At 26.1% G+C, this 18,834-nt stretch overlaps 3 protein-coding genes across 4 annotated transcripts in view; 1 reads left to right on the top strand and 2 right to left on the bottom strand.

Moving 5' to 3' along the window:
• Positions 1–18,834, top strand: part of Flo2 (flotillin-2) — a 77,290-nt gene that overhangs the window by 15,124 nt on the left and 43,332 nt on the right. The window lies entirely within an intron of this gene.
• Positions 5,727–8,306, bottom strand: LOC114943082 (glucose dehydrogenase [FAD, quinone]-like). The gene is made up of 2 exons (XM_029318670.2): positions 6,449–8,306; positions 5,727–6,334 (listed from the first exon to the last, which is right to left on the bottom strand). Exons 1-2 carry the CDS (start codon positions 6,680–6,682, stop codon positions 6,182–6,184), a joined length of 387 nt encoding a protein of 128 aa, XP_029174503.2. The 5' UTR covers positions 6,683–8,306; the 3' UTR covers positions 5,727–6,181.
• LOC146719582 (glucose dehydrogenase [FAD, quinone]-like) lies at positions 6,712–8,397 on the bottom strand. Its single transcript, XM_085489973.1, is given in 2 exon segments — positions 6,712–7,205; positions 7,207–8,397. Coding segments are annotated over 2 exon segments (1,620 nt in total). The 3' UTR covers positions 6,712–6,776.

The raw sequence follows: 18,834 nt of genomic DNA, 5'->3' as shown, positions 1-18,834 counted from the left end.
ATCAGGGTGTTTCATAGAAAATTGCTGAAACTGATCAGCTGTCATCTTTTAATGCATGCAGTTATTGAGAAAACAAAAATTGTGTTAAAAAGAGGAAAGTCTGCAATTTTTAATGGATATAAATAAAATGTTTGTATATCAGTTTATGCGATTGAAAAAAAGTAATGAAAAAAGTGCTAATAATCACATATGTAAACTAATGATAAATATTTTCGAAGTGCGCATTATTTGAATTGGTAAAAAATTCTGTTCTTTTACGAAAACTCGTAAAAACTTTTTTTAACATGTCATTTTTAATGTTATTGATGATCCTTTTAATAGCTGTTATTAAATCTGGCATTGTTAAAAATATTTATTATTAGTTTATGTGATTTTATGTAATTATTAGCACCTTTTTTATTACTTTTTAACAATAAAATCAACTATTATACAAATATTTTATTTATATCCATTAAAAACTGCAGACTTTCCTCTGTCCAACACAAGTTTTGTTTTCTCAATAACTGCATGCATTAAAAATGACAGCTGATTAATTTCAGCAATTTCCTATGGGACACCCTGTATAGAGGGTGTCCCAGACTTACCGTCCTCATCCGTTAATGAGAGATTCCTGCGGTGATTTGGAGATTATTTTTTTCTCTGCGAAAATTGTCGAGAGAAGTCATTTTTTGCATGTTCGAATTTTTGCAATTTGAATAAATATTTATTTCAATACTGCCCAATAAATAATTTATTCTAAACTAATAATATTGATTTAATATGAAAAATATTGATTTGATATAAAAAAATCTTTTTCAAAACAAATCAATATTTATTTGTTTCAAATAAATTACTTATTAGACAGTATTGAAATAAATATTTATTTGAATTCATTTCTTTAGTGTATTTTTATAACTAAATCTTAAAAATTAAAATTATATTAAAATAAACTCTACCTGAAATAAGTTGAAGAAAGTAATTTTTCAATCTCTTATAACTGGAAAATTATTGGTTCCTTGATATTTTTGCTAAAGAAAAATCGTCTCTCATTAAGGGGTGATTCGGTAAATCTGGGACACCTTGTATATTATATACATACTATGATATGATTCAACATATCATTTTAAGCAAGAAAATTACATAAACATGTTCTATTCTGGACAATAAAAAGATACATTTCAGTTTTAAGGGCGAATACATTCATTCATTACTTATTAGAACCAAATTTTATAAAATATGTATATAAAATTTTAAGCTTGCAATATATATTTGAATAATTGATATTAATTAATAAATAATTTTCAATTAATAATAATTTTTTGAATAAGCGAATATGAACCATTTTAATTACCAGAAATTTTAAACTGACTCAGGATTTATCAAACGTGAACTAATATTTACATTCATAATCAATATAATAAGAAACAAGGAAAATTTATTTAATAAATGTAAATGTTTGTCCTTAAACGTATTTTCATAACAGTCCAGAATAGAATGTTTATATTTTTTTGCTTAAAATGATATATACAATTAAGTCCTAGAATGCTGACCATTCTTTCTAAAACACCCTATATAATATATAATAAATATATAATAAAAAATAAATTTATATTATAAAGGAAATAAAATAAATATTGTATATATATATATATATATATATATATATATATACATTTTATATATTGTATATATATGATAAAGAATAAATATAATATAGAAAAATATATAATAAATACAATAATAAGGAATAAATATCGATAATTTGCACGAATAAGAAAAAAAAGAAAAATACGCATTCTTGGAAAAACCACAAGACAACTACATTTAGAATATTGTTTATCTTTATGTTTTATTGTACATTTATATTTTTTATTTGCAATCATAAATATTTTAATTCTACTGACACTAGTTTACAGCTAAACATTATTTTAAATCAGAAAGTGTTTCTTATAGATTTTTGGATGTCGAAAACAATGTCGCAAACCAAGTTTCACTAACACATCAGATTTAAAAAAAATGATTTTTTTGCGATAATTGAGATTTTTTGTAAAAATGATTAACGTTATCTGGTAAGTCTGATCAGATCTTATCGTAATAGATTTCACTAATTATAAATGTATATTTATATATAGGGTGTCTTATTTTAAATATTTGCCTTAAATTTTTCAAAACAAATGCATTTGCCAAAAAATTTGTAGACAAAAATTGTATGATCTATATAAAGAAAGATACATAATAATAAAATCAATTTTGAAATTTTTTTCTAGAAAATCTTTTCCTCAGAAGCATTTCCCTATGAGAAGTAGTTTAATCTTTCATAACATGCTAAAAAGATGGTGAAATAAAAAAATGCATTTTATAGGGGTTGAACAATAACATTCATAACTTTTGATCAGAATTTCGATGGGAATAACGTGGACCCTTTTTTAAAAAAATTTTAATATAGCAAATAAACACATTTTTTATAATATTAAATCTCAATTATTTCGGAAACAACGTGCTAGTGAAAATTGGCTTGCGGCATTGTTTTCAGCATTCAAAAATCTATAAGAAACATCTTGTCTGCTTACAAATAATAAAAAAAAATTTATAAACAAATGTAATTTAAAATATGAAATTTAATTTATAATTTGTATTTTATACATAAGACACGTTACTTTTCACTTTCCTTTGTTTCCTTGGCTTTAGTAATGTTAATAATGATATTAATGATGACGCAAATAATGAAAAAAGAATCTGACTTCTTAAAAAAATCTGAAATCTTAATATTTTATGGCACGCCAAGATATTTTAAATTATAATTATTTTAAAATATAAATTTTATATATGTATATGTATATTATTTTTTATTCATGTGTGTATGACTACAAGAAAAAAATACAAACATGTAATAAAAATTTTTAAGTGTTTTATTAAAAAATCACTGTGAAATTTTTTTATTACAACAATGATTTATTAAATGTTGTGTTTAACATTTTTGTATTGGCCAGTCAGGTCGGATTTTAATAAATTACTTTGAAGTTTATTCATCACTGACAACTTTATTGTAATCATTTGAGATATAATAAAATTATCAATCAAATTATCAAGAGACACGTGCCTCGTGCCTAGTTGGACATAGCCATATATTTACAAGAAAAATAAAGTTACAAAAAAATTGTTAGAAAAAAATAATTATAATTTAAAATATCATGACGTACGATGAAATATTCATGTCATATTTTTTTTCATTATTTGCGTTATCATTAATATCATTATTAACATTACTAAAGTAAAAAAAAGAAAAATAAAGAGTAATTTATGTATATATATATGTATATATGTATATGTATATATATATATATATATATATATATATATATATATATATTGTCTTATGTATATATGTATATGTATTTTTTTCTTTTTATAAGTTTAAAAGAATTTCATTTTGTTTTTAAAATCCTGTTATGAATTTATTTATTTTTATTTTAATCAATTTATCTTTTTTAAAGATTATTATAACTTATTTTTAATTTTTTTTTAGAAGAAAATAAATTGCATTTTCTCCATATTTTTAATTATGTTAAAGCTTTTCTTTTATTTTGTAAGAGCAATAAAAATGTGTTAATAAAAGATCATTTTCATGAATTTATAATGCTGTTATGTAATAATTTTTATTGTAGAATGTAAATTTATTTAATATCATTAATTTAATAATATATATATAATTATCAGTTTATTAGTTTAATACTATATAGTTATTATACATTGATATATGTGAAGTCATTTTGCTTCACATATATTTAAATTATTTATTTATTCAAATATTGAAATTAATTATAATAATATTATAATAATAAATTAATATTGAAATTATTTATTTAAATTATAATATTTTTCTTTCTCACTTATACTACAATTTTATTTCAAAAGATCTAAAAATATTATAAATAATATTAGAATAAAGAAGTAAAAAAAGCCAATATTTATTCACTTTAATAAATTTCTTCGACTTCAGTTTAATTGATTAAAATTAAAATGATAAATGATTTAGAATTTTTTAATCTTATGGATTATATGATGAAATAATATGGGAAAACTATGAATTTTCGTTAGGCCTTTCTTGTGAAAAAAATAAATTATTATTAAACAAATATACATATATTATTTTATTTACATATATACACATATTTACATACTTATAATATATATAATTATAAATACATATATAAATTTTAATAAAATAAAATAATAATTATACAATTATATAATTATATTCTGATAGAATTCGTTATTTTTTTTTTTAATATATGCCACGTACGTAAAATTCATAAAATCTTCTCACATAGATTTGCTTAAAGATTCTTAATTCTATTCTGCATTTTAAGCTGAAATCAGTTAGACTAGAAGGATTCTATTTAATTTGGCTAAAAATTATAACTTATTTATAGCGTGTACAATAAGTTACAAAAATATTTGTATTCTTGTAATTATTTTGATTTATAGCAATTTAGCTTTAATAAATTTAGTCTAATAAAAATAAATAAAACTAAAAGGTTTAGTGAATCATTAGAAAATAAATATCACAAAAGTATTTTATTGAAGTGTAGTATTAGTATGTGTAAAATCAAAATATTTGCAAAAAATTCGATCTGTTTTGCCTTCATTGTTCAAAATAAAGCACTTTACATTAATACACTATACCACATTATTAGAAGCAATTAGTATCGAAATAAAAAAATGTCAGTAAAATTTTCATAGCGAAAAGAAAATTAATCTATTAAAAACACAGTAAAAAGAAATCTTATTTGATAGTGAATTTGATAAATTCTTTACAAAAATATAAAATTAAAAATAATCAAATGAGATATTGACACATGATCAACATATTGAAACTATATTGTTGGTAACGGAACAAATCTATTGTAAAAGAAATAAAACAAAATATCTAGCAGCAAGTTACACAAACATTTATTACAAACAATTTTAATAAGAGCGCAGAAACCTATTAAAGAATTTTAAGACATTATTTCGATCAAGTATTTCGAAAAAATCTATAAGCAAAATAAATTATATCGGATTATTTAGAATTCGCAAAATATATTTAATAAACATTAATCTTTGGGAACACGCAGCGTACTTTTAAAGAAAAATAAATGTAAACAATGTGGCTTATTATAAATTATAAATAATAAATAATTTAGCAATTCTTATTTAAATAATCGTAAAATAAGTTATTTATATACTAGCATTTACATTTGAAATATGCGGCTATTTCAGCTAGTATTTTTCCGCACTTTGTATCAGTAATGCCATAACAAACCTTGATGTAAATTCTATAGACCATTAATAATAAGAAAGAATTATAAAAACAAAATAAAGAAATTAAAATAAGCACTTGATGCAATTTAAAATTATGTAAAAGCAAGATCTATATCTTTGGCTTAAAATAAAGTTTATTTTTAAAAATGCTCTCAAATTTGAAGATAATTCAACAAAATCTTAACATTAAAAAGGATGATTGTTTGATATCGATTAAAATGTTCATTTTCGTAATATTAAGTTTTTTATTGCTTATTTATAATTTTTACATCAAATTGTCATTTTTGTGTAAGTTTATATTAGCAAGAGTTTTATTAATACAAATTGTGTAAACATTTTTTTTCTAAATTCTAAGAAGTATTAATAATTGTTTAAAGTTAATGTGATTAAACTTATTACATGCAAACAATGAAATAAATAACGAAAAACAATACAGTAAATATGATCACAGTCAAAAAGTTGAAATATTATTCTCACACATAAATATTTATGTTTGTGTTTCTTCATTTTCCTTTTTTTCTTGATTCTAATAATATTAATAATTACATTAATAATAACAATAATGCCGTAAATAATGAAAAACAACAATAATTTGACATGAATATTTTATGGTACGCCAAGATATTTTAAATTATATTTTTTTTAACAATTTTTTTGTAACTAATCTCTATTTTTTGGTAACATATTTTGAAGTTATTACAAGTAATAGTTTTAATGTAATTTAAATGCAATGTGTGAAGAAAATAAATAAAAATAATTTAAAAAAATTTAAATAAAAACTTTTTTTTCATACTTTTATATTTGTCACGCTAACGATTGAGTATATTATTATTTTATTTATAATTTTAATCGTCAATATAAAATAATTTGCGTGACAACTGGTATAATCACTATAACATCACGATAATGACTTCTCTAAGTAACCCCAGTCTTCCTTGACCATATCTGCTAGTTTCTCGGCAATCATATAGACAGGTATGTTTGTATGCGCCGCTATAATCTCAGGCATAATAGATGCGTCTGCTATTCTCAGTCCTTGAATACCGATCACCTGTATAGAACGTTGTTACATAAATATATAAATACCCATAAATTAGCATATAATTTGTAGATTACAATATTTATCGTATCTTTTATAAATGCTACCCCATATCCTTCCACATACCTTTAATCTGGGATCAACAACGGCGGTCGGATCCTCCTTCGGGCCCATCTTGCAAGTACCAGAGTAATGATAGATGGTACAAGGGACCATTCTGATCGCACATTCCCAATAAGCATCACTGTCATAGATGTAGTTTTCGCATCCGGGCAAAGTGTCATTGCACAACTGCGAACCGAATGCCTGCATTGCCCTTGTTTGACCAACCTTGATCGCGACTCTGATGCCAGCGATCATCGTCTTAACGTCTTCCGGATCGTCAAAATAATTTGCCTCGATCTCAGGCTTAACGTTGACATTGTTACGCAGCAATCTTATCCGCCCACGACTCTTAGGGTTTCAACAGCATCGGCAGGATGCTCCAGCCGTAATAATTGGTATACTTATTCCATATCTGACGCATTTCTTCGTTCAAACCCATCACAATCGGAAGAAGAAGATCCCCCTTGAAGCCACCACCGGTGAACAGAAGCTCTATATCCGGCAAACCGCTGAGTTTTTCTGGACTCTTAGTATTTATGAAGCCCAGAGCCTCGCACGCGCCTGGAATCGTAAGCGGACCCGATTGCCTGGTTAGGAAATCCGCCACAAACGGATTGGCAGGATTGATCATCTCTTGCAGTTTTATACCAACTGGCTCGTCCACCATCCACGTTAGTCCGCCGAAGGCGACGTGATCCATCAGATTCTCTCCGACCCCCGGGACATCTCGAACAACGTCTATACCGAGTTCGGCAAGGTGCTTGGCCGGCCCAATGCCAGGACAGCATCAGCAATTGGGGCGACCCAATCGCGCCCGCGCACAGTATCACCTCTTTGCTCGCGAACACGGAGATGAGCCGGCCGAATTTTGTAAAATCCACCCCGATCACTCGATTCGTGCGACGATCGATCAACAATTTTCTCACCATGCTTTCGCGCGTCACGTGAATATTGTTACGAGTGTTTATGGGATACAGGTAGGCTCTATTGCTGCTCATGCGAGTGCCGTTTTTAATCGTGCTTTGTAAATACGAGAATCCTATCATGTCCCTTCCGGCGTTGTAGTCTATTATTGGGTACCTCAGCTCTTGGCCGGCTTTCAGGAACGCGTCCGCTAATGGGGTATGAAATAATGGGTAGGAGATGTGCAAGGGTCCTTTAGTTCCATGATAAGTGGTATCCGACTGCAGTTCTGGGATATCGATCGTCTCCAGTTTCTTGAAGTACTTCAGGACGTCTTTGTAGGCCCAACCTTTGTTCCCCATCTTGGCCCAGCGATCGTAATCCTCGGCTCCACCTCGGGTTGCGATCATGTAATTCAGCACACTACTGCCACCCATCACTTTTCCCCTGGGCCAGTTGCACTTATTGTTGTTCATCCCGAGGCAATACTTATCGGACGGCTTGGTCTGATACTTCCAATTGATGTCGTTGCTCAGCTGTAGGAAGTGAACAGCCAGCGGGATGTCCATAATAAGGTTCTCGTTGGGTCCGGCTTCGATTAGCAACACCTTTGCCTGACGAATTTCACTTAATCTCGCGGCTATCGTGGCACCGGCTGTGCCAGCACCGATCACCACGAAATCGTAAACATCCCCGAATTTTGGGGTCCTGTCCGGGATCTCTTGATTCAGGTTGAATTGGCCCTGCGCCAAAAAGTTCAGGACTCCGACACCCGTCCTGAGCACATTCTGCAAATTCGGTACATTATTCGCGTTCTCGCCATACAAATTGTTATACTGTCTCGGAAAAATTTGTCTGGCCGTTCTGATCGACTGTGTTGGAACGATCAAGGCAACGATACTAAAGAGGCGAAAGACTCTCCGCATCTTGTTCATCATGTATCTGAGCAATTGGCTTGAGTGGGGCACAGTAATGCAGGCTTGTATCCTGGATGTTCGGATATATATACTTCCATTGAAATCCATATGCTTTGTATAGGTGTCACTATACGCAAATGTACAACACATATACAGGGTGTCCGGTAACTAACGGACCAACGATTACAAATGGATTCTTTGGTCAATTTGAGAACGATTTTTCCTCAGCGAAAATGTCGAAAAAGGTCATCATTTTGTTACAACTTTCCAATATTTGTCATTATATATCTTTATAACTAAGCCTCAAATTAAAATTTTATTATAGTAAACTCTACCTGAAATTAACTGAAGAATGTAATTATGTTAGACTTTTAACTCTAAAACGTTTAGTTTTCAAAAAACCCATTTTTTTCAATCGCTTATAACTCGAAAATTATTGACTTCTCAACATTTTTGCTAAGGAAAAATCGTCTCCAAATTGGCCAGAGAATCCGCCCTTAATTATTGGTCCGTTAGTTACCGGACACCCTGTATATGATAATATATCTTTAATGTGATGCAGCGGTACAAGTATGTAGTGTGACAAGGAAAAAAGGAGGTCACTACGAGTCAATTAATTCTAAGAATGATCGCAAAAAGTAAATAAAATAGCATCGACTTACTCTCTAGATCTTAATGTTTATCTTTTTAAATAAAAATAGTAATAAGCTCTATTAAACTTAATGTTTGTGAACAAAGAAGGGCTATAAGAGCTATATTAAACAAATTGCAATTGTCAGTTAATCTTAATAAAATTCATTTAAAACAAGAAAATAAATACATAAGCAATAAACATTTATGTGTAGATGATATTAATAAAATGTATTTTAAAAAGAGAAAATAAATATATAAGAAATAAAACAATTATGCGAACGTTTCAAGCCTTCTTCAGCGCAATACAAATATTTTAATTATAAATTAGAACGTGATATTAAACATTAAAGACGGTAGTTAACATAGTCAAGATAATAAATATATGAAGTCAGTTATTGTCTCAATACATATGTTGTTGAACAAGTCCTCGTGTATGACAAACATTGTTTCCGATACATACTTCGAGAAAACACACCATGCAATCACCCATGAGAATAGACTTCCTGATTAATTAGTCAAGGGAGATATCTTGATTGAATCCTCCCGATGAAATGTTGTTAAACATTAAATCAAGATCTAAATAAACAAGATCCGATTATTCATTATATTCTGATAAGTAATATGCACTGTACACGCACTCAAACAAATCGGTGATAATTTTACAAAAGTTCCACGTATCAGATCCGACATCCCTTTAAACAAGGTTTTTTGCAGAGAACAAAACAGAACGTTAAACCTTCACAACTCTCAGATCGCAAATGCGGAAATACCTCAATGTTTTACCTTCTTATATCAAGGTTTGTTTATAAACCCTGATAATTTTGGCAAAGACTCTATAATGTTGTTATATATGTCAGGCAAAAATTCCGTATCAGTTTGTAGATTCAATCCATTAGCTTGTCTTTTTATAAATAACATTTCCTTATCTTTTTGTTTAATTTATGTTGGTAAAATATTTTTTTACGATATTAAACATTGTATTGTTATACATTCCATACTTCAAGGAAAAAGAAGCACAGTTTTACAAGTTTATAATATAACATTTTCTAGAAACTAAGAACACGAGAATGTAATAAGTGTAACAGATTTATTGAACAAAAAAACATATATACATATATGGAAATAACAATAATTTATTGTGGAACATATATAGCACAAAACCTATGTTACACAGAAAAATATTATTAGATAGTCAATCGACAACGTAAAAATTTAATAGAAGAATAAAACACATTTAATTGTGTAATATTGAAGTGTATTACGATAGTAAAAGACAATTTTCTAATTATTTAATGTTCCTAATCTCTTTTTACACCAATTTTTTAATCAATTTTGACAAATATAATTATGGACATTAATTTTATATAAAACTGTAATCGTGAGAGATGTGATGTATCAGTATTATTTAAATTTCGAGTTTATACAAGTTTTTTTTCTTTGGTCACTCTTTTGATATTTATTGATAATTAATTATCAACTGCTAACCTTTTTATTATTATTTTTTTATTATATTTACAAGAGGCACTATCTGAATTATTTAATTAGTGGAAATCTTTAATTACGATATTATAAAAGAAAATGATGTATAATTTTACAGAAAGAAAACAGAGAGAAAGAGAGAAATTGAAACAAACAAATATAATATGAAATATACTTTATAACTGCACATAATCACGAAAAAAAAAATTGCTGTCACAGCATATTTTATGCTACTGTAGCAAATTTCGTTAATTATTATATGAACAGCAAAAGGATTCGTTAAGAATACTAATTTTATCTGCTGAAATATTTGCATATTTGTAATGATATAATTTGCTAATCCTACAAATTATATTGTTATAATAACCAAAACTATCTTTACTCTGCCATTTTTGTTGCATTAACAACGCAGTTTGGTTATATGAACAAATTATTCTGCTAACAAGCAAAATCGATTATAATAGCAAATTTTTGTTGTTGTTACCATGAACTTATATATCAGCAATGATGATTTTACTGTAGTAACGAAATATATTTGCTAAAAATAAACTATTTTGCTTTAATAGCAAATTAATATGTTTATATGAACAAATTAACTCAGCAAATTTTTTTATTCTATCAATTAAATAGATTTTGCTGTAACATTAAATAAATTTAAAAAATAATTACAACAGCAAAATTTTTTTTCCGTGAATTATATATAATTTGTATGTAATTATTATATAGTTTATAGGAAAATTAAATAATCGACCAAACTAGCAAAAATCAATTTTTTTCTGAGCGAAAATGTTAAGGCAGAATTTAACAAAAATATAAAAAGATTTATTTAACAAAAGTATAAAAGTTAGCAAGTTCATACTTCTGACATTTTTGCATATTTATATAATTATCACAATACTTTTTTAAACATAAAAATTACAATTTTATACAAAGAGCTAAAAATTGATTTACTAAAATTTAAAAAATAGAAAAATTTTACAGATTCTGCAAATATTGCACATTTTTGTATAGTGTTTCTCTTAAGTAGAACATTATCATTTTTTATACATCTTTAAACATAATTAAGTTTTTAAAACACTACATAGAAAGAAATTAATATTAATTGATATAAGGCTCCCTTAATAAAATTATAATTTGAAGAAAACAGGCTAATTAAGAGCCAGGCGTGATTATTAATACGCGAAAATATAGAAACTTAATATTTCAAAATTTTTTTATTTACATATTGTACGTTTTGGTTTTTCGATTATCTTCAGCATGTAATAGAGTACTAGTCGTTGACACAGAAACTCATGACAATGTATTGGCCTAATTCCGGTAGTCACCGCGAAGGACCGTTTGGTTACATTGCTTAATACAGTGTTTAGTACAGTACAGAAAGAAATTAATTTCAAAGACTTTTGCAAAATGAATAAATAAGGTGCAAATGGAGCATAACTATAATCAATATAATTTGTATAAATTATAATCGAATTTCGATCTAAATGATTGCACTTATCCAAAATTGCCTTAATTAATATCATAATCGCTACAATATTTTATAAGGCAACACTAAACATATTAGAAATATTAAAGATGTTTTATTTGTTGTAAATAGTAATAAAAAATACTAACACTAGTATTAGAATATATTAAAAATGATAAATAAAAAAGATATATATATATTATAAATAATATATTTTTTTAATTTTTAAGTTTGAAATATGAACTTAATAACATTAAAATTTCAAACATTCTTTACATTTGCTTTATATCCATAAATTTCTAAATATTAACAGAAAAAAATATAAATATCTTGAAACCAACTTTTTTCTCTTCACTATTTGTTTTTGTTATTACTCTTTCATCACTAATTGATTTACTGATATTATTATTATTTTATATACTTCTTTTATAAATATAATGTTTATTACAGCATTTGACATTTCACATTTAAATATGTACATGTATTTGTCAAGGTCCAAGCACTATGCCTATATCTACATATGCAGAGTTATTCGAGAATTAGCTGAAGATTCTAAGGTCATTTTTAAGGCAAAGATAGTAAAGAAATGCTAAATATAGAAAAACTTAATATCTTAATTTCCTGTATGATATTACTTTTTTTATTGCTAAAATAATGTGCATCTGCAATTGCGTTTTTTTATTTATAAATAACTATATGTTTTCTTATAATTCAATGTCTCATAAATCTTAAGTTAACGCTTGATTGATGCTAAAAATTTGTATAAAAGTGAAAGATATGTAAAAACAGGTATTGGATATATCATAAAATAAATCAATCACAATTATACTTTAATATTGAAAGGTTTCTCTATTAAAGATTATTCTAATATATTGATATATATTTTTTAGAATAATTTTATATAAAGAAAAAAGTTATTCTTGCTCTCCTTTTTGTCAAAACATAAATAGCAACTAAATATTTTTGCCTTGTTACTTTTTTTATTTAAACAAATTGTATAATTTATTTAAAAAACTTATAACACAAATTTAATGGTAAAATTAAAAAACTAAGAAATTTGATTTTCAAAACTCTGATTTTCGTTTGAGCGTTTTTTTATTACAAGAATTTAATATCATACCTGACTTTTTTCGTGTATCTGATTTTTCTCAATAACAAATATATGCAACTATTCTCACTGTATCATTTACATTGCTAAACTCAAGTGTATCTGGGAAACATTCTTATCTCACAATCAAGATAGAATTAAGTTTAGCAATTTAAATGATACAGTAAAGTATATGCGTGCACTTCATTGAGAAAAATCAGAAACACGAAAAAAAGATATAATATTAAATTGTTATAACAAAGCTCAAACAAATATCTGAATTTTACAAATCTAATTTTTTACTTTTTATTTTCTCTTTAAATTTTGTCATTTTTTAAATAGTAGATTACATATAAAAAGAGTAATAAGATAAAAATATTTAGTTGCAATTTTTATTTTGATAAAAAAAGAGTAAGAACAACAATTTTTTCCTAATTGAAATTTTTAGAATTCTTAGAATTGTTTTGCAAAACTGGTTTTACAAAACTGGTTTTATTATATGCATATATACAAAAGTAATAAATTATAATTGCGGGACTTTTCAGGCAAGTACAGTCAGAAGCATTATTATAGACACAAATCAACCTCATGATCATATGCGATTAGATAATTTTCTTTACTTTATACAAAATAATGTAATTCAACACGAAAATTATTAACTCTATAAGAAATAAATATATTTAAATATTACAGTTGATATTTATTTGATTTATATTTACAGTTGATATTTAGTTGATTTATATTTAAATACTATACAGTATTAAAGATATATTTTTTATAGATAAATTTAATTGTAATGTATATTCCAAATAACAATCAATGCTTCAAATTGTACTCTACTTTAGTCTAATGTAATGTAAAATTTTGTTATTTTATATTAATAAGTAATCATGTAATACATTATATAAAATAATATATTACATTATACATATATGTATAATTATGTGACAGATAATATTTAATATATATATATATATATATATATATATATATATATATATACATACATATATATAATTGTACTCTACTTTAGTCTTATATATATATGTGTGTGTGTGTGTGTGTGTAGTATAATTTTACATGATATAAGCAAATTATGTTATAATAAAAGCATTTTATGTTATAATAATGAGTGCACTATTTGGTAAAAATAATTTACAGTCTAAAAAAAATTAGCATAAAAATGTTTATTTGTATCTGTTTTTGTACAAAGAAATATGCAACATATAAACATACGCTAGCTATTTTTACAGTCATAATGATACAACAGATATATTTACAACAGGTGTATTTACAATTTCATGATCATTAACAGTATATAATTACAATATTTACATATATATCTTGTAATTAATAATGTAATGAAAAAAAAACAACACAAAACAATCTGTATATAAGATAAGGAGATAAAACTAGGTATTTTCAGTAACTTCTATTTTTAAGATTATACAAAAAATGATTAAAAAATAAAATTTTTTAAATTTAAAAATAGTTTTTTTAAATTTAAAAATAGTTTTTTGTTTTACATTGGAATCTTTTAAGACTTCTGGTTCCTCGTCACGGACATGTTGAATTGTGACGTCACAGGCGAAAAAATACACATTAAAAATTCTTGCGCGTCATTTTTAGATAAAAAGATATTTTGATGAAACTACACATCTCTTTGGCACACTTGTAAATAGAGAACTATTTTTCCTTCTTGACAATAAATTAACAACCGTAAAATGATCATATTAGATTTTATCATACGAAGTGACTGCACCTTCATATTACAGTCATTTTACAGCTGTTGATTGATTATAAAAGGAAAAGATAGTTTTCGAAATATTTTTAAAAATGTGCTAAAGCCATCTAAAGTAATATTTCATCAAAATATCTTTTTATTTAAAAATTACACGCAAGAAGTTTTAGCATGTGTTTTTTCGCCTCTGACGTCACAATTCCAATATGGTCGGCGAGGAGCTAGAAGCCTTAATAGCGCGCTGTTTAAAATTCTGAACGTAATAACAAGATTGTACATACGATTCTTTTCTCTCTCTCTCTCTCTCTCCCTCTCTCTTTCTCTCTCTCTCTCTCTCTTTCTCTCACACTCTCTCTCTCCCAAACCATGAAACTCAAGGTAATTCCACTTTTTTAATCCATACGTTTTTTATTTTTCAATACGTCTAATTGTAAGAGATAAAAATGTGCATGATTGCGCGGTTCTCATGCGTATCTAGAGCATATAAAAGAGATTGTGCATGCTATTTTCATGTTCACTATTAGTGTTTTTTGTATTTTAAAATATTAAATTTATTCTTTAATCTCTTCTAATCTTTACATTTTTAAATAAAACCATACAATTTGAATGTGCACACTATTTCTAGGTTCATTCTTTACGTTAGTGTCTGCTGTATTTTAAAATATTAAATGTATTCTTTAGTCTCTTCTGGTTTTTACTTTTTTTTTTAGATAAAACCATATAATTCGATTATGCACACTATTTCCAGGTTCATTTCACTCTTAAAATATTAATTTTATTCTTTAGTCTCTGCTAATCTTCTTTGAATAAAACCATATACAATTTAATTATGCACACTATTTCATTCTTACGAAGTATCCATCTGTATTTTAAATTAAATTTAATCTTTAGTCTCTTCTAATTTTTACTTTTTTTAAATAAAAGTACATTACAATTTAATTGTGCACACTATTTTCAAATTTGTTTTTGCGTTAGTATTCACTGTAAAAATCCACTCTTAAAATATTAATTTTATTCTTTAGTCTCTGCTAGTCTTCTTTGAATAAAACCATATACAATTTAATTATGCATACTATTTCCAGGTTCGTTCTTACAAAATTTATTCTTTAGTCTCTTCTAATTTTTTTTATTTACTTTTTTAAATACAACCATGCCATTTTTTTCATATGATTCAATTCATCTCGCTGTTCTTTTTTATGATTATTAGTTGAGTTAAAATCGTCGCAAAATATCTCGAGATTTTTCACACCATGTTTTACACTTATATATACGTATATTTGTACTTGACATATGAAATATATATATATATATATATATATATAAAATATTTATTTTTTGCCAACTTTTTCTTCTATGTGTAGGATAATGCTAGAAAATTGTATGTTTTTATTTAAAGTAATAATACTTTGAAATATATTTTACAAAGTAAACTAAAAATTATTTTAAAATATCAAAATTATTAAAAATGCGTGTATAATTAGTATATATACTATATATATATCAGATATATAATTAGTATATAATTATTTATTATATATCGCGTAATATTATTTATACAAAATTTAGGATATATACGATATAATAAATGGGATTTAGACTGTTAGTTTATCACAATATTTATTATTACGTTACTGTACGTAAAAAAATCTAGAAAATGTAAAATCTGGTGACTTATTAAGTAGCTAAATTTACGATCTTTGATATTGCACTGAATCATGACGTCTGAAGTTATAAATTAATAGGAATTTTATTCTTATGAAACATCAAAAGAAATTTTATTTAAATGCTAAGACTTTATTGCATTGCACTGAATAATAACATCTGAAGCTATAAATTAATAGGAATTGTATTCTTATGAAACATAAAAAAATAAATAATAATCCTTAACGCAGTGACTAAGATTCTTGCGAACAGTTAACATCTATTTAATATGTGCTTACTTCTGTCAGTCTTGCATTGTTCATCAAAACAAGCGTTAACATTGTCGGTAGTTTGCATAGAAGTTGATTTACTGTTTTAAATTTGATGTACTTGAAAAGGGCTGCAATGACAGCCGAAACGTTGTTGTATTTCAAATAATTATTTATAATAAATTATTGCCAGTCTGGTCGACTTTAAACATTGAGGAGTGGTTTTTTATAAAAAAATAAATTTATTTAAATGCAATTATTCATATTTGTAAATTAATAAAATACATAAAAAAATCTCGTTTTGATTCATGAATTAATAAATAACTATTTTATCAATCGTCTACTTTAAAGTCTCTTTTTGCATGGAAATGTAAGCTACATTTATTATTGCATACATTTATTGCAAGATAACGAAAAAAAGAGCTATTAACTACTTTATCCATACTATCCAATCGCATTATTAAAAAACTTATTGTTTGATATATTTGCAAGAATAAAATTTCCACGATTATTTACTTTATTAATTGACTTCAATAAAAGACATGAGATTCTTAAGTTTTTTTTGACGATTAATCTATTTTTTTAAGACAGATTGTTCAATGTCGTCTGTTTCGTTCCATTTTTCCTAAATTGAAATGTTTGAATGTTTTCTTCTCTTACTTCCGTGATAATGAAATATTGCAATTATCCTTGAAATTCATGGAGTTCATCCAGAATCATATCCGTGAAGTTTCTTGCCAATTTCCAGTCATTACAAAAAGGAAAAATAAATAATTCATGAAATATTTAAACACAAAATAATTCATGAAGTTTTGTATTATCGCGCGCGATGAAAATTATTTATTGATTTGTACACAACACATTATCTTATCGATTTTTTTTTCTGGTGGATAAAAAACTATACATAATGTATAATATACATATAATATCCGCAATTAATGAATGTTTTGCGTGATTTTTTCCGTAATTTCGATTTAAAAGACAAATTATAAGTAACGATGCAATTTTCTTTTTTTTTGTTAAGATTGTATCTGTTTTTTCCAAGTTTACAAGGCCACCTCAATTACACGTGTAATGCACTGCCGGACATGGAATTTCGTTCCATTCCTTTACCAAAGTGAACGTGGAAATATATAGGTATATATAGTCACGACCATTCTCTTCCACTCGACAGTAATCAATAATCACAAATTACATGCCTATTAATTTTCGATTATCGAAACATTACACTGGATCGATAAAAATAACTTGCACGCAATTTATAAAAACAAATATTGAATATTAGAGAATGATATATTTACCTCAATATATTACACAATATAAATTTCGTGTATTTTTTTTTCTCTTTTATTTTATTATTATATAAATATAAATTTACTATTATTGTATAATTGTGTGTTGCATAATGTTATGCTTACACAGTTCTGAAAAATACAATATTAAATATATGCTCAGAAATAAATATTTTTATCGGCTCTCAATATAAATAATATAAGTATGCTGTCTTCTAAGCTGGGCAATAGAGCCAAGGAAACGAAACGAAAAATTAATTAAACGGAACTGTATCTCAATTTGAGATCCCAAAGTTCCACATATAAATTAATTTCGAAACTTACATATGGAGAAATAAGCGAGAAAAATATAGGTCCGAAAAGTCGCTGAAGCGGGAATCGAACCCGCGTCTTTCACTTTCCGGGCGACTGCTCTTACCAACTAAGCTATTCAGACCCTTTCGATCCTATATTTTTCATTTGCCTTTTTAGTAGATGTTAGTAAATACCGCCGTGATTAGCCCAAGGCGTGAATAAACTCAGAAATAAATATTTTTATCGGCTCTCAATATAAATAATATAAGTATGCTGTCTTTTAAGCTGGGCAATACAGCCAAGGAAACGAAACGAAAAATTAATTAAACGGAACTGTATCTCAATTTGAGATCCCAAAGTTCCACATTAATTAATTTTTCGTTTCGTTTCCTTGGCTCTATTGCCCAGCTTAGAAGACAGCATACTTATATTATTAAATATATGATTATATGAATTTATAATTGAATGTAATATTCACATGCCCAATTGTATTATTCATAGAACTATGTAAATATAACATTATACAACACATAATTATACAGATGTTTCTAAATAAGTGAGAAAAGTTTTAGGAAATGATTCTTTGTCGAAAATTAACCATATACTTTTATATCCTTTTCTAAGAAATTTTACTTCTTTAAAGAGAGAGTTGAAAACTAGATTTTTATTTTTTTCAAATACTATTG

The sequence above is a fragment of the Nylanderia fulva genome, unplaced genomic scaffold (assembly GCF_048542155.1).
Source record: "Nylanderia fulva isolate GAGA-0341 unplaced genomic scaffold, ASM4854215v1 Scaffold93, whole genome shotgun sequence".
Classification (NCBI taxonomy): domain Eukaryota; kingdom Metazoa; phylum Arthropoda; class Insecta; order Hymenoptera; family Formicidae; genus Nylanderia; species Nylanderia fulva.
This window is presented reverse-complemented; position numbering and strand designations above follow the sequence as displayed.